This window comes from Leuciscus leuciscus, assembly GCF_965113295.1.
Source record: "Leuciscus leuciscus genome assembly, chromosome: 13".
NCBI classification, from domain to species: Eukaryota; Metazoa; Chordata; class Actinopteri; order Cypriniformes; family Leuciscidae; genus Leuciscus; species Leuciscus leuciscus.
Genome location: NC_138737.1, coordinates 14,166,689 through 14,184,172, shown reverse-complemented (window position 1 = coordinate 14,184,172; position 17,484 = coordinate 14,166,689). Strand labels below are relative to the sequence as shown.

At 35.1% G+C, this 17,484-nt stretch overlaps 1 protein-coding gene across 2 annotated transcripts in view; it reads right to left on the bottom strand.

Annotated features, from left to right (window-relative positions):
* cpne5a (copine Va) overlaps window positions 1–17,484 on the bottom strand; it is an 83,973-nt gene that overhangs the window by 16,559 nt on the left and 49,930 nt on the right. For both annotated transcript variants that reach the window (XM_082189302.1, XM_082189303.1), the window contains 6 exons: window positions 15,052–15,155; window positions 14,677–14,781; window positions 10,028–10,069; window positions 9,648–9,723; window positions 8,603–8,656; window positions 5,478–5,539 (listed from right to left, as the gene is read on the bottom strand). In XM_082189302.1, coding sequence (XP_082045428.1) covers window positions 5,478–5,539; window positions 8,603–8,656; window positions 9,648–9,723; window positions 10,028–10,069; window positions 14,677–14,781; window positions 15,052–15,155 — 443 coding nt within the window. The remainder of the gene's footprint in view (window positions 1–5,477; window positions 5,540–8,602; window positions 8,657–9,647; window positions 9,724–10,027; window positions 10,070–14,676; window positions 14,782–15,051; window positions 15,156–17,484) is intronic.

Genomic DNA, 17,484 nt, shown 5'->3' with positions numbered 1-17,484 from the left:
CCTATAAACTAACAGAGAGCACTGAGCCCACAGAAAACAATTGGCAAATCTGAACACCTGCACAAAGGAAACGATTATACGATAGCAAGCAAGTTTTTCTGCTGCTGATGGGATACAACACTTGCACAGATAACCTCTGAAGCACCGAAAAATATTATAATGACATCTAATATCTGCATCTCAAAGGCATTCCTCTTTCAGCATGAACTCTGCATGTGTCTGCTGTGCAAATGAGAAATGAGCTCTGGACGCAAATATATTGTTGGAAAATATGGAGTTTGAGGTCAGTGAATATTTTTGAAACGTTTCCAAATATACAAAGAAATCATTCTCTGATGCAAGCGGGTAAAAAGAAGAAACGAAATGGGGGAAAAAAACATTTTAAATGAAGGCCCTGATCAGCAGGCGGCGACTACAGCTGTCATTCATATGCAATCCCTGCGGCGAGATGTTTTCTTAGGAGCTGATTCATCAGTGATGATGGGTCATCGGAGAGTAATTATGTATTTTAAACATTCACTGTACATCCACAAACATGACCACAAATAATGAGTGATTCTAGCCAATCACATTCTAACACAAGGGTATTGTGTTTACGCAAAGACCTTGGGTAAGCACCCAAAAAACTGCTTACTTTTTATCAGCCCTTTTTTTTTTAACTCAGCACAATATAAACAGGATGGCAGGGGGGAGCAGCACAATGGTGATGTGATTAACAAGCTCTGTGTATGCTCCTTTATCTTCATTTCTTTTTTTTTTCTGTCCATCTCAAGTTTTTTGGTGATTATCACTGATGTCTCCAGGCACAAAGTCTGGGCTGGTGCATTAATCTGCATTATATCGGGAACCTCAACAGCTCCTGTGCTGGAGACGAGAAAACTCGGAGAGCTTTTGAACCGGAGCTTTCATATGAAGAACATTTATCTTAATGGTGGAAATCTGAATGCCATCTGAAAAAACAGCTGGAAAAGAATGATATAGAATGATGGGATTGTGCCTGTCACATTAGCAACAGTGCAGATGGATATACATATATATACAAACACACACATACACATACAAGATATATAAACATATGTGCAACCTGATCCAAGAACACACAACTCTGCAATGCAGCAGTTTAGAAATTCCTCGCTGTATTGTTAAGTTATAAAGATCTTCTTGTGTCTTTAAGGCTATATTCCCCTCATGAGTTCTTTAATATATTTGACACAAACTCTGGACCAGGATGAAGTGAAATGTGATTTCAATCGATGTTTTGTAAATCAATTATCTGGATTTAAATAAATAAGAAGAAAACAAACAACACTTGGTGGAATGAAGTGCGTAACAAAAACAAGAGAAAAGGCCGAAACACCGTATATCGTTTTCGTTTATGAATTGCGTTGTAATCCATCCACACATTATTTTTTCAGTGGCCTTCAAAAAAGTGGTGGGGACATGTCCCACCTATCCCAACCGCAAATTACACATATGGTAAATTTGGTTTATTTACATGAATTTAGGATGTTAAAAAAAAAGTCTTTGCAAGCAAGTCTGTTCAAGAAATATATATTTTTACAAATAAATACTGAGCTTAAGGCAAGATATACTGTAACAGGCAAAACCATTGTTTTTTCAGGCACTGGTACATTTTGAGATTTTGCTTCCATAACTTATATTTATGTCTATAGATTTCAATAACAATACCTATCTTTAAAGGTCGTTTTCAAATAAGTTTTTTCTCCTGCACTGAGCCAGAAATCTCCACTTCAGTAGCACTTGTATATGCCAAACTTTCCAGTTTTATTCCTATATATATTTTCCGAAGGTTTTACAGAAGGACCTGATGATATGACATTTTAATCCTAAAAACATAGTGAAAATGTTTAGGTTTTTTTTCTGGCCGATATCTATGGAGTCATAAAAAGAGATTAAAAACCTTTGAATCTAATGTCAACAAAATGAAACAAGAATTTTGAACCTGGCTTTGTCCAATGTTCAGATATCTGTTTAGAAAATGTATGCAAATTAGAGCATATTATTAGGTAATGCATCATTTGCATATTTAAATATAACATTTCAGAAAACTTGTAATACAAAACAACTGTATTAATGTACTGTGAGAAATCAACTGGGGAAAGTATGGTGACATCTTTTAGTTGAAAGTTTTAACCTATTCACCTGTCTTGCCTTTGTATAAATGAAAATAATTAGTCTAGAAAGAAAAAATCTTCCTGCAGTCCACTTCTTTTCAAAACCATGATTAAACATTTAATAGGCTCCTTGGAAAGGGTTTTGAATTTTACATTAACTCTGAGAGCTACCTTTCTGACCTGTACTAAATTAACACCTCACTCAAGACACGATTCTTTCACTCATTCGCAGAAGTAAAAAGTGAATCCATCATACTCTCTGAAGCAGGATATGTTGATTTAACAGCCAGAAGAGTAACATATATAGTCCTCTCTATAAAGAGGAAAGTGAATGAAACATGTAGCAATGGGAAATCCATACAAAGGTCTTTCAACGTCAATATTAAAGGTCAGAGTCTGATGGAGAAAAATAACAAAGGTGAAAACCTGACAGAAAGCAGTTTGAGTGTGGATAGAGTGATCTGACTCGGTGTGAACAGAACGTGATGTCAGAGCGATTACTCTAGTGTGAAAGGTCAGCCACGTCTTTTGGATAGTCATAGATAACAGTCCACACACTTTCTGACCTCTCTCTTTTACATTTTTTCAGCTTTTGCCACATTTATTTTTGACCTTAGTGACAAAGAAAAAATGCTTATTTCCCCTAATAAAAGATCTCAATGACTACTTTTGTCTTGTTTTCCATTAAAAATATCTAAACATCCTTAAGATACACTGTAAAAAATGTACCGTAAAATTTACAGTAACTTACTGGCAACAATTAGCCAGTAAGTTACTGTGAATACTTTTTACAGTAAGGGTACTATACTTCCATTTACAGTATTTTATGTATACACTGTGAAATCAAAAACAATTAAATACTGTGATTTTAGTTGTATTTACAGTAACTTACTGGCTACACAGCTGTTCAAAAGTTTGAGGTCAGTAATAAAAATAAAAAATAAACATTAATGCTGTTTTTTTTTCAGCAAGGATGCATTAAATTATTCAAACAATTAATCAAACGTGACAGTAAAGACATTTATAATGTTGCAAAAGATTTCTATTTCATATAAATACTGTACTTTCTATTTATCAAAGGATCCCGAAAAATTTTGTACCATGGTTTCCACGAAAATATTGATAATAGTAAGAAATGTTTCTTGAGCACCAAATCATCATCTTAGAATGATTTCTGAAAGATCATGTAACACTAAAGACTGGAGTAATGGTGCTGAAAATTCAGATTTGCCATTACAGGTGTAGTGTCTCTCAAGGTGATCGAGTCAGCTCTAGGCCTCACCGAAGCTTTTAACTTTTGACTTCTTCATGTACTGTAAATCACAGCCCTGGCTCCAGTGTTTCTAAACAGAAACACCTTTAAGTTCCTTGGTGACTTAAAAAAAGAAATAAACGCCAACTCCACTCATCGGAATACACATAACTCACACACCAACGCATTCTCATCCCAAGTCGTCATATACTGACGCCCATGTTATATTAGCCTAATTATGATTATTTAGTTATGTAAGGGTAATTTGAAATGCTTATATTCATATGGGAGAATGTTTCACTCATTTAATGTCTTCACATTTGGTATTAATATGTCCCTCTCTTTATGCCTTGATTAATGATGTATAATTTGTTACAATAAATGCATTAAATACATTTTTAAGGTTTAAGGAGACAAAGAAATTAATTTAAAGTAATTTCAGAAAAGATGTGTGAGTATTGATTTGTCCTTATAAGAGATGTACACTAGAACATCATCGCTCATTTTGCTCATTTTTTCTTCTTCTTCGGATGAGACAACACTTTCCTGACTTTCCGGCAACTCGCTTTCAAGTTAAACCTTTTTTTAAACATCCCACGAACGACTCAATCTCTAGAGGAATCCAACTAAGCTTCAGCTCATGAACGCACAGAGAGAATCTCCGCACACACGCATCCATCCTTACTCAGCACAAAAACCAATGCAAGTATTCATTTTATCGATCTTTAGATGCGTTTGATTCTTTGCTGGCTCTCAAAGGTTAATTGTTTGTGATATTTGCCATTATTTGATCTACTCTCTCTTTCTTTCTTTACTTTTGGTTATTCTGTGTATACATCCTTTGCTTAAGTTTGTTGTGTGTATTCGTATAGTTCCATTTATTAAAACCATAAATAAACATCCCAATTGAACCTTTTCCACATAAGCATCATGGCTCAATAAGTCTAGAACATGTATGCAAACCAATAAGTATTTTGTCCTTCTCTCTTACGTAAGCTGATGTGAATTTTAAGCAAATCATTATTCTTAAAGCAAAAATTTGTTTTGAAGAATAATGTAGCCTACCACAGCACAAGATCGAAGATTAATTCAAAAGCTGAAAAACAGTAATTGTACTATCCACATTCTTCAGTGTCACATGATCCTTCAGAAATCATTCTAATATGCTGATTTGTTGCTCAAGAAACATTTCTTATTATTATCAATGTTGAAAACAGGTGTGTTGCTTAATATTTTTGTGGAAACCATGATAAAAAACAAATTCAGTTCTATGATGAATAGAAAGTTAAAATGAACAGCATTTATTTGAAATAGAAATATCTTATGACATTATAAAATGTCATAAATAAATGTCAATTTTGATGAATTTAATGCATCCGGTTAATCATGTCTATCAGTATATCTACCACCCCTATTCAAATTAATTAAGTACTAATTTATTTTAACCTCAATTTATTCAATTCATCACCACACCAAACAGACAGGATACATCGCTACCAAACCAACCAGATGGAGGTATCTTAATAAGCAGGATGTTATTCAAACCTTGGATTCGGACATGCCCTGATGCCTTCCTACCTCCAGATACTGCCTGTCAATGTAGTTTTTTTCCAGTTTAGGACAAAGCCTTTAAGTCAGAGATAACAGACAAAGACGGGCAAGCAGGTCATACTTCCTAATGCCAGATATAACAATGGATCAGAGTATAAGGTCAGCGGCCCTGAGATGTTTTCCCCAAAACTGGCATTCGAGCAGAAGGCCAGCCTTTCATCAGAGCAAACTGAAAAGGACCTGGCAACCCCTGAATACTGATTACAGTAACTACAACAATAGCCGTGTTTGTTGTTCTAGTTTAGTATTTAAGGGGTTATTCGGGTCTTGTTTACTGGAACTCTTTCCCAAAGCTGTTTGATGAGCTGTTTGACGCCATTACAATGATAACATCCAAGTGGCTTCGGCAAGACTTTGACCTTTACATCCGCTGAGAGTGTTTACAAAAATTACATGTTGTGATGCTGAGATTTCAGAAGCATTTTAGAACAGGCTAAATACAGTACATAAGCGTTGAATGTTTGTATTTTCGTCCATACCCTGCTTTGATGTAGTCCAGGAATGTGTGTTCGGCCTCCACCGAGAATGAAAGCATTGTCACCTGGGTAATTGAGCAACAAAGAACAGATGGTTTACAACAGCATAAGCGCACAAACCACATCTGCAACGAAACAATCCATCATGGCATTATGCAAAGACTCTCTTCTCTGCTGTCAGTGCCACACAGTCTTTTTCATTAGTATTGTCATTAGACAACCAGGATCTTTCCATGTTTGGAGGAAGACAGGTGATGGACTATTCATTTGAGTTTTGATTAAAATCTCTAAGCCAATTCATGGCAGTTAATGCGGAGAGTCTTTGTGGATCATCAATCACTGTTATCCACCCGGACCTCCGATATTACTTTCTCACTGCTCCCCTTATCAAAGTATGAAGCAGAAAGCACTATCCAGTCAAGGGACTTGGATCTCAGATTGTCAAGTAATTTATCTGAATAATAACCAGACATACATGTCCTTGTGGAATACAGCTGGGCAAATATATTTAGTGTTGTAAGAATGCAGTGAATTCAATGCAAAAAAAAATTAAATGTTGCTTTGGCATCAAACTGAAAAAAATTAAGTTTAAAGGTGCTGTATGTAATTTTTTTGACTGTACTAAAGCATAAAAATATCATAATATGTTTGAAGATATTTAGGAAACATGCTAAGTTCACATACTCGTTTCTCTGAGAAACAATGCAACAGCCAGTTATTCTACTTTGAATTGTGCGTTCCGTGTCGGAATGTCTGTTTTTGTTTTGTTTTTGTTTTTCAGTTTACCCAATAGTATTTCCACACCCCCGGTTGCCAGTTGGCAGAAAACACAGCGTATTGCATATTCCAGACCTAAAAGAGCCTTGGTATCCATCTAAAAATCTCTATGAACGGGAGTATATTAAAATGCGGATAAGTCAACTCAACAACTTACAACTTGAGGTATGTCTCCTCAGCTTTCATTGTTAATTGCGCTCTCTCCTGTTGAGTGTCTTCAATCTGGCAACCTGCGTGAGCATCGAGTCTAAGGAGGAGGGGGCGGGGGAAACAACTCTCTCTAATATTTTGAATTTGGACTGCAGTACCCATTTGAACCACTAGCTTATAGTCAATGTTACATACTGCACCTTTAAGATGAAATACAAAAATTACTAAAACTAAAATTGAAATGAAAATAAATTAAAGCTAAATGGAAATATAAAAAAAAAGAATAAAAAGCAGTTTTAATTTTAATTTGAGTTTAAGTAGTAACTAAAAATATATAAAATAAACCTTAATAAAATATTACTTTTAGCCAAAATATAAATAAATTCTAGACTAGCAGCACGCCCGTTTTCATAATGAACTGAAAATATATTTAAACTTCTCACTGTAACATAAAAGGTCTTTAACGTTGTGTTTTCCGCCAAAATAAAAGCATACATGTAGCGTAAAATCAAATAACATACTTATGAAATATTTGTATTTATTTATTTTACAGTGCATTTGTTTCACAATTTATGGCTATTACTGTCCTATGAATAACAATAATAATATACTATGTTAATATGTTAATAATATGTTTTCCTTTGTTCAGTTTGCACACTGAACTGAACTGTTGGAACTCTTAATTTTGAACACTCAAAGTTCAACAGATTAATGAATTTAACATGTACAAAATGATCTTCCAGTCGAGCATGTTCCTGGACCGAGGTTCACCCCCCACAGTCTAACTAAATCCTGTAGAAAAATACTAAAATACCCCTTTTGCTTAAGACAGAAAAGCTTTTTTCAGAGAACATTATCTTGAATTGAGTTTTGTTCTTTTTTTCCTTTCTTTTTTTTAAGCATAAACCTCACTAAAACAATGTGATAAGAAATATAACCTTAATTCAAGATATATTGAAAACAAAATCGTATTACAGTTTTTTACAATCACTTTGTTACTATTTTCAGAACCTTGATGTCCTTTTTCACAACTCTAGACACAAAACTCACAACCAATGATCAAAATGCACATTTTTCAAAACTCTAACCCTTTCCTCAATTGCTTGGATAAAATACACATAAAACTTAGATCATTTGTTCATTCAACAAAAATCACCTGTTCAATATGACACAACTTAACATCAAAGTACTACTATTTCAAAAGGCAATTCACACATTACATTTCAAATGAGTGTCTATTCATTTCCTTACAATGATCTAACTATCAATTGATACAACTGCTCAAAATGATAAGTAACTGTTGCATTACTCTTAATGCATAGTTGTATGGAAACAGACAAACAATCTTCCATGTTTAAATCATGAAAGTTTCAAGATAACGAGATTCATTGTCACCAATTAGCGTGGAGCATGAACCAATTAGACTACAATATCCATGGATGTAGCCTAATATTTGATCATAATGCTTCATCAGACACTGTGTCTATGGTCCCAAATACTGTACCACCTTTTCAGACTATTTACAGTATTGACAGTCCTGCACTGTATAGATAATCACTCCTGTTTTGTTTCTTACAGTACAAGCAAGCAAGTTGAGGAACACTGCATTTGATGTTTTACAGTACTGTCTTTTCTTTTCTATTTCATAGCTAATTATTTTTGCTTTGATTCAAATAAACCTATGTTGTGATTGTGCTGTAGGGTTTTGCATCAATATATTACAAACTTTGTTCAATGATTCCACTGTGTCTGTAGTACTGTAGTACTTTTACAGAGATGTATTTACTGTACATGTAGTACCATAATGAAACCTGTATCACCTATTTTGTTCTACAATATTTAATGATTGTACGAACAATGACACAGTGAAACTATCGGTTGCTTGTGTGTGGGTGATCTATAGTTATGTTTCAATGGTATTTCACAGTAAATTTGTTTTTTGAACCAATGATTGTGCAAGTGCAAGATTTCTTTAAAGATGTGAATGCACAATGCAGTGTTTTGAACATTAGACAGCCTGTGTTACAAGTGATAACCGTTTTGAGTTTTGTGTCTAGAGTTTTGAAAAATGACATCAAGGTTCTGAAAATAGTAGCAAAGTGATTGTAAAAAACTGTATCTTATTATATCTAACATGTTAAAAAATGTGTAGCCTACTAAAAACATTTGCAGGATACTAAGAGAGCAAATTCACTACTCACTGTGCCAGAGTTGATGTATCTTCTCTTTTTGAGTTTCTTTTTAGAATTCACCACCTGAAATATACAATTTAGAGATGACACATCACTTACAGGAAGTGTGTGTGTGTGTGTGTGTGTGTGTGTGTGTGTGTGTGTGTGTGTGTGTGTGTGTGTGTGTGTGTGTGTGTGTGTGTGTGTGTGTGTGTGTGTGTGTGTGTGTGTGTGTGTGTGTGTGTGTGTGTGTGTGTGTGTGTGTGTGTGTTTGTGTGCATTTACTTTAATAAAAGACAGTTCTAAATGTTCAGATGCTTTGACAAATCCAGTTCAGGTCAGTTACATAGGCAACCCTGGCTAACAGTTTGGAAACCAGGACACAGATGATGTGATTTGTATGGATTGGGGGTTTAGCTGAACCGACACTGCAGCTGCTAGTGTTGTATGTCCGACTCAATCCCCAGGAAACCCCAAATCCTTTCAGCACACCGCTGGGACTGTCAACCTCCTGTAGAACATCTTACCACCCCCTCACTCCACCACTGGGCTAATGCTAGGGTGAATACATACATACACACACAGCACTTTTATACACACCCAACCCCCTCCTCCCTTCTCACAAACAAAAAAGATTGAGCTCTAAGATAAAAAAAAATTCAAGATCACAAAGTATATGTGCATTTTTAGCTCAATTTAAGTTGTGCACTCCAACAGGGATATTCCAGGCTGTCTGTGTCCACAGTGTTAAAATACTAGTTGAAAAGCCTACCTTAAACCAAACTTGCGCTTTGCAAATATACTTATGATATTAGTCTAATATTAATATTATTTATTTAAAATTGATGATAATAATAATCATAATAAAATATGTTAATGAATACTCTAAATATCAAGGGGATGTTCCAACCAAGCGAAGTCTCCCCTATATTTTTCAACAAGATAAGCTCCCATACACACATTTTTATTTTTATTTTTGCTATCATCACTTCATGAATCTAGAATCACCTCCTTTATATGAACACAATGGATCCTCAGTGGATTAATGGATCAGTATCTGATACACTAAACTCACCTCATACACGTTGAACTGACTCTGACCGCGAGAGAGCTCTCTGTAGCTGGTGGTGAACTCCCCGATAAAATCATGACTGAAGCACAAGGAACAACAAAGAGACTCTTACTGTCTGTGATGATGAAAATAGATGGATTTTAACTTATGTACAAAAGAGAGTGATCAGTATTTGTTACTGTCAGGCGTTTTAGAGCATGGGTTTCATGAATACTGCAGTAAGCTAGGAGGACATTTTTCCACTATGTTTATGTTTAATTAAATAAAAAAGGTTGTGTCAGTGATGTGTCATTGTGTGTGGGGTTTACCAAATGCACATATTAGATCATGAGATCATATTACGTAAATGTGTAGTGTAAATAAACAAATGTGTGTTTTTCTACCTGCCATCTCTGTCCCAGTCATACACCTCCACTTTAATTGACCTGAAAGATTTAAAACAGAGCATTTAGAAACATGGAGTGGCGATATGTCAGAAACTGAAAAGAGAAGCAGCAGCTGAATTGATGGATGCTTTCTGATTATAAAAGGGCTTAGAGATCCTGTCTCACTGTCTCACTGTCTCACTTTTCATCTCAACGCTAAAACCAACCAATTACAGGCTATTATCCAGACAGTGCACTCGGAATGAAACAGCGGTCGGCAGGGAACGAACTCCCGGGTTGTGACACAGAGCAGCCCTGGAGCGTCACTTCACCTGACAGGACGCAGGCGAGTTTCATTTAAACATTAATTACATCTGAAGTTTTGAATAATTAGAACCTCATTCTGTTCAAAGTAAGTTAACGCGATCAATTGCATGGAGGCAGCAGAGATTTGTAGCCTTGTTAATAAAAATGGCTTTCACGGGTAATAGCTCTAAACGTCATTTGGCGCCGAAGCATGTCACACACTTGTTATCACAAACTACAGGGATGTGCTTGTATTTACTGTTGCGATGAAAATGAATGAGCAAAAACGGACAACAGTCATTCTGTATGTTGTGTTATCTTCTTGAAAGGATAGTTCAACCAAAAATGACCCTCACCCTCATGTCGTTCCAAAACCTGTATTTTTTTCTTCTCTAGAGCACAAAAATAAATATTTTGAAGAATATTTCAGCTGTTTGTGTCCTTACAATGACAGTCAATGAGGGTCCAAAACAACTCACTGTATGGACCACAAAACTGAGATATTCTTTTAAATATTTTAAATATTTTGAAGAATGGCATCATAAATGTTGACAGAATTTTCATTTTTGGGTGAAAACTAGCTAACTAGCTAAACCAGAAAGCCTCCCTAAGGTCAAAAATCCTCACCAGAAATACCATGCTGATCAATGGAAATTCATTCCGGTCTATTCAGCAGACTTGGTTATTTTTTCACATGATTATGCTAAAAAAGGTGGATTTGTACTTGGTAAATCAGGAAATTTCCATAGTCGTAGGACGTAATACACGATTTTGTACGGTTGCTTGATTAGAATAATTTGCTGCTGTTTACTCTGCAAAGGTAGTCATGAAATCTCAGAGGCACAAATGCATCATCTGAGTTTGGATGAGAGAATGGACCTTAACTCAGAGCACTAAGCTTCTATTGAGTATTTCCATGGAGTACATGGAGAAACTCTCCATCTGTTGGTAAAGAAGACTGGTACAGCTCTGGAGTTAGAGAACAGATGTAGGCGATTCATCTGAGATCATATGGCACACATCCTGTGTATCAGTACTCAGATTCCCTGCAGACAGGCAACCAGTAGATTCACAGACCTTCAACTAAACAGCAAAAAGCCTGGTTAAAATTGCAACTTATTCTATGCAAGGGACTGATTGACATGTAAAGTGACCAACCACAGTTTATTTTGTTTTCATGCCTAATCTGAAATATAATATAATTACTTTTCCCTACTCCAGTCTATTATTGTGCTATATACAATTACATTGTATATAGTAACACTTTTTTTCTTTTAAAATAAATTAATACATATTAATTTATTCATCAAGGATGCATTAATTGGATGCATTAGATGGCAGTAAAGACTTTTACATTATTACAAAATCTTATATTACAAATAAATGCTGTTCTTTTGCTGCTCTTACTATTTATAAAAAAATTGTGGAAAAAAATGATTACAGTTTCCACAAAAAAATATTATGCAGCACAATTGTTTTCAAAATTGATAATAATAAGAAATGTTTCTTGAACACCAAATCATTATATCAGAATGATTTCTGGAGGATCATGAAAATTGCTGAAAATTCAGCTTTGCCATCACAGGAATGAATTACATTTCAAAATATATTCAAATATATATTTATTACATATATTATTATTTTAAATTGTAATAATATTTCACACTTTCACTGTTATTTGCTGTATTTCACTGTAATAATAAATTAAATTGCTGCATTTTTGTAAAAGTAGTATACAGTTGAATATATTTCAATATTAATATTTTAAACATTTTAAATATATCAAGTACTTTTTTCTTCTCAATTCAAACCAAACAAAAATAGAAAAATATTGGAAAATGTATAGCCTCCTAGACTAATTAGAATTTCTGCACACATTTATCCACTAAAACCTCCAGTGCCAAACATAACATTTTTTTTATGACTTTCTCCTGGAAACAACTTCCACAACTTTCTATCAATCTCCCAGAGTGTCGGAAACATCCGGAAGCCCTGAGGTAATTTCCTCTGTAAAGTCTGAGATGTGTCCCTCAGGAGCTTGGCTGACTGACAGGGTTAAGTGCTGTTCCTGTCTCTCCCCAAGATCACAGACAGATGCAGATCAGTTATGACACCATGGGCAAATTATGGCTTCCCCTCATGTCAATCAAACCAAATTTTCTCTAATTTGTTTAAGACCCCTGAAGAAGACCCTGCCCTATTTTCTAACCCGATTTAATACAAGCATTTGTTTCAAAGAAAAGAATAAGATATACATCAAGAAGATGCACACTGATGGCCAGCAAGACAGATAATGCTTTATGTTCTAAAAATAACTTGAGCTTTTGGTTCATATTAGCAAAGCCTGAGCTGATAATCAGTACAACAGCACTCTGTTACAATAAAATGAATCAAATAATGTCATAATAGCATACTTTCTGCCACATTACTGCTTAAAAGTCATTATTATTTGCTATTCTGATTTGGAACCAATATATTAGGATCTGCATAACATCTAAAACTTGTTATGGACCTTTTTCTGTTGAAAAAAATATACCAACTACAATATAAATACTCCTCTCAGCTGGCATCCTTACAGCAGGTAATAATTAGCACAGCACCGCAACAGCTGGAGCTTCCCTTTCCTTTTTCTTTCTCTCGTTTGCTCTGTCTCTCTCACACACAAGGGATCAGAGGCCAGGTGGGGACTGGGCGGCAGGTGGTTCTGTTCCCTGTGTTCTGATTGGCTATGACAGCTCTCAGACGACACAAAGCTGCCAATGCGTCTGCAATCCTCACCCTTGCCATGAAAATGAACACACATGGGCTGCGTTCCAGTCCAAAATCGTCATGCCCTTCACTCGCTAACTTCCCTCCGTCTCATTCACTCGGATGTGCGTCATTGCTTACGGAACCTGGCGGAACCTTTGCAATTGGCTGAATTGGAACGTGCTAAGCCCTTGTTCACTTGAAATGCTTAGGGAAGTTTGCAAGTGCGTGTCTAAAAGTGGACTGGAACGCAGCCAAGTATAGCCTAAGAAAGGGGTAGGCAAGGTCTGTCCTGGAGTGCCGCTGTCCTCCACAGTTTAGCTGCAACCCTGATAAGAGAAACTCACCTGTCTGTAGCATTAGTAATCCTGAAGACATTGCTTAGCTTGTTCAGGTGTGTTTGATTAGAGCTGGAGCTAAACTCTGCAGACAGCAGCACTCCAGGACCGATGTTTGCCAGTCCTTGGCCTAAGAAATATCACTGAACACAACAATCTGTTTGACACACAAGAAAGCATATAGGCCTATGTAGACCAACAAAGAAACAGTGTAAATATATGCTACACAGAAAGTAGAAAGTAAAAATAATGTGTCCTTGTAGTGCATAAATCACAACAGTGCAGCACCGTGAACAGGGCTGTCTGTGATCAAATAATGCTGATGCAATGAGTACCAGCAGTCGGGTCTCAATGTGCGACTGAATCAAAGAGTACAGGGACACGATCCCTCTCGGCACGCACATACACAGGGTCTTATTCAGTAACAACAGCTTTCTCACGCTAGATTTCCACAGGATTCACAACAGCATATGCACACAAATGTGCTCTTATCCTCATTCTTATGTTAAACCCTCATTGCTAAAATGAGTCAAAGTAACGGAGTGCGTACCCACAGAGTAATTAGCATAATTCACACCCAAACATCTCTAAATAAGGTTATTCCACATACTAACACCTTTTCATAGTCCTAGACGACAAGTGATCGACTGCATATCAAAATAAACAATAACACAGTTTTGTTACTCTAAAAAAAAGACATAAACATTGTTACTTTTTATTCTTAGTTATATTAAAAATATATTAAAATGTTATATTAATTGTATTAAAATTTAAATATTTAAAAAAACGTAATGATAATATAAGTAATAATAGTAATTATATTATATTATATTTATAAGCAATAAAAAGGCCCAAAAGATTTTATTCCAAAAATATATTATGTTATATTACATTATATTATATTATATTATATTGTTACTATTATTGCTAATAATATATATATTTTTTAAATATTTGAATTTGATTAATATAATATAATATAATATAATATAATATAATATAATATAATATAATATAATATAATATAATATAATATAATATAATATAATAAAATATAATATATACTTTTCTCTGAATTGTTTATGTCTTTATCCTAAAAAAAAATCATCCTACATTTAAAAAAATGTATTGACACATCTTTATTACAGTGTGGAAGTTTTGCACACTGGTTTTACGTGCATGCACAGTTGTTACGAGACCTGTTAACACTGGTGACAGGCGTAAAGCATCAGTGCATATTGACATGCATGTCTGTTTGTGTATGTGTGAGTGCACCTGTCATAATCTCCATTGCAAAGCGCTCTGACAGGGATGGTGAACGCCTGCCAGACAGGGTTCAGTGTACTCTTTACCACTTCAGTTTTATGGCAAATAGTGAACCTAAGCAACAAAACACAAAGATGTGAAATTCAAACAAAGCAGTGCGCATTGTATGATTACATTTTATTATATATAGGTTAGAAGTTTGCATATTGATAAAAGTACTAAGTGAATATTATTGGCTAGAACGATTTTCAAAGACATTCCTAAGACCCAGACCAATTCTTGTTCGCAGAACATTTCTCGTACATGCTTCCCTTTCTGAGAGAGTGCTGTGAATCAATGAGAGAGAGAGAGAGAGAGTGAGAGAGAGAGAGCCAGCTAACTCACGTTCCGTCCTCATTACTTCTGTAGAACACCATGAATGGGTCAGAGCGGCCAAAGAAGTCTTTCTTATCCAGCTTATTGGCACAGAACTGCATTGTTGCACAGTCCTGTGGGAAGAGAGAAAGAAGAAAAGAAAGAACATGGGGGGTGGAAGGAAAAATGGAAGGTAAGAGATTGAAAGAGTGCAGAGAGCAGCTAAATCTAGTAAAATCAGAGGCACATTGCTTTTTCTTGAGCAGCTTAGATGAATGGCGAGGGTCTCTGGACCAACCCCACCATGACTCTATGTTCAACATTTCACTCTATGTGAAACACATTTCACGTCTCCTTCATTCACCTTATGATTTTTGGTGGGAAAAGATTTAAAGCTAAAACAGCTTTTTGTTTAAAAGTTTAAAACCATTCTTTAAAAGACTGGAATAAATCATTCGCTAATAAACGATTCATCCCACAAATACCACTGACCCTGACAGCGGTTCAATATTTAGCTCTCAAGAAACATGGCTGTCCCTTGTTTAATCAGAATATTTCAAGCCATGTCAATACTGACGTCTGGATACCTGACGTCTTTTCTAATGACTAGATTATAATGTTTTTGTTGACTGGAGCAGTTTTATACTAAATATATTTTTCAAACAGTTTATCATGAGGAAGTGTTACCCAACAACATCTCTAACAGAGTGGTAAGGGATTATGTCAAATCCCTTGTTCCCTTGAGATTTATAATGTTTTTTTGTTTTTGTTTTTACTTTATTTATGAGTCAAATAAAGCCTGTGGTGAATATAACTTGACGACACTTTGACTTTTTGTTCTACAACGTAAACTACACACCCATACCAAAAGCATGAATTTTGAAGCAGTTATGTTCATTTTTAATAACTTACTTTTTTAATAAATAACTAGATAAGACAGTTTGAGGTGTAAGTGTGTGCGGTTTGCGTTGTAGAACAAACAAGTATTGTGAAGTTATGTTTACCACAGCCTTTATTTACTGATAAATTGAAAACCCCCATTATAAAACTCATAAGAAAATAAGGAACCAGTGGCGAATTAGTCTTCTGGGTTCAGACCTCATACCTGCTCCACTCTACAATGATAATATGTGCAAAATTACTCAAACTTACTATAAAATTTAAACTAAAAAATATGAAAATAAAAGCTAATTCAAAATATTAATAAATATAACAATACTATATAAATATACCTAAAATAACACTTCACATGAATCAATATACTAATTTAATTATTATTATGACATCATTTTACTGTAATACATACACATTTTTGGGATGGCCCCTAAATGGCTATTTTGTGGCACAAATGGTTAATCTGTGCCTGCCATCAGCAAGCATCAATTCCATTTGAACCAATTAGCCACTAAACACTATCTTGCTTTGAGAGTGCCATTCAGAGAATGATCAAATTGTAGGCTGGAGTCAGTGAGAAGAGAGGAAGAGTGAGTGAGAGGAGAGATTGAAGAAGAACTGTAGAAGCTTTCCAGAGGAATCAATCACAAGACACTTCGTCCAGTGTGTACTTGGTAAATTACACTCCAGTAATGACTGACACTGATCAGCGAACATAAACAGAAGCTCTTGTCAAGCGTACATGCGTACATGCTTAAGCTTCCATTGGTTTACCACAACTGATGTGTGAATTGATAAGTGTTTATGTGAATAAAAGCCTAAATTCAATCTGTTCATCATATAAAGCGATCTTGTCTCTTCAGAAAATGTGGACTAAACTACTCGATTCATACTTTTAAGTTTCAGATCTTTTTTTGGGTTCCGAAGATGAAGTCTTACGGGTTTGGAACGACATAAGGGCGAGTAATTAATGACAGAATTTTCCTTTTTGGGTGAACGAACCCTTTAACAAAATGGAGACAATGTCATTAATCATAATGGTATTTGATACAAAGTCATTAAAACCAATGGTAGGCTATACTGTATGTACTGAGACTTTTCATGCTAGTCTAGGGAAAATTTACCTCAAATTTGATGGACTTTTGTCCATCAAATTTAACTTGAGCACTATGAGCACTAACTTTTTATTAGTAATAAAGGCTTATAAATATTGCTCTAATTGTTTCTTGACTGAACTAAACCACAGTGTGAGGAGGACTTTTCATATGATTAATGGGTCTATTAAAACCAAGCATTCAAAATGATTATGATCTCATAAATAGAAACTTAGCAAAATCAATTCAACCTGAAAACAATTTGAGCAGAAAAAAAGCTAAATATCAACCTAAGCTAGCTTGGAAACCAGACTCTATGAATTGAGCAATCAAGCATAAAATGACAGTTTTCTTGGAAATGCTTTCTTCAGCAACTGTAAACAATTCAAGGATTCAAAGCCCTTCACATCACAGCTAAAGCTTCCTGTCTTTGGCCACGTTGTACTTTGTAGACGAAACATTTCACTCATTATTT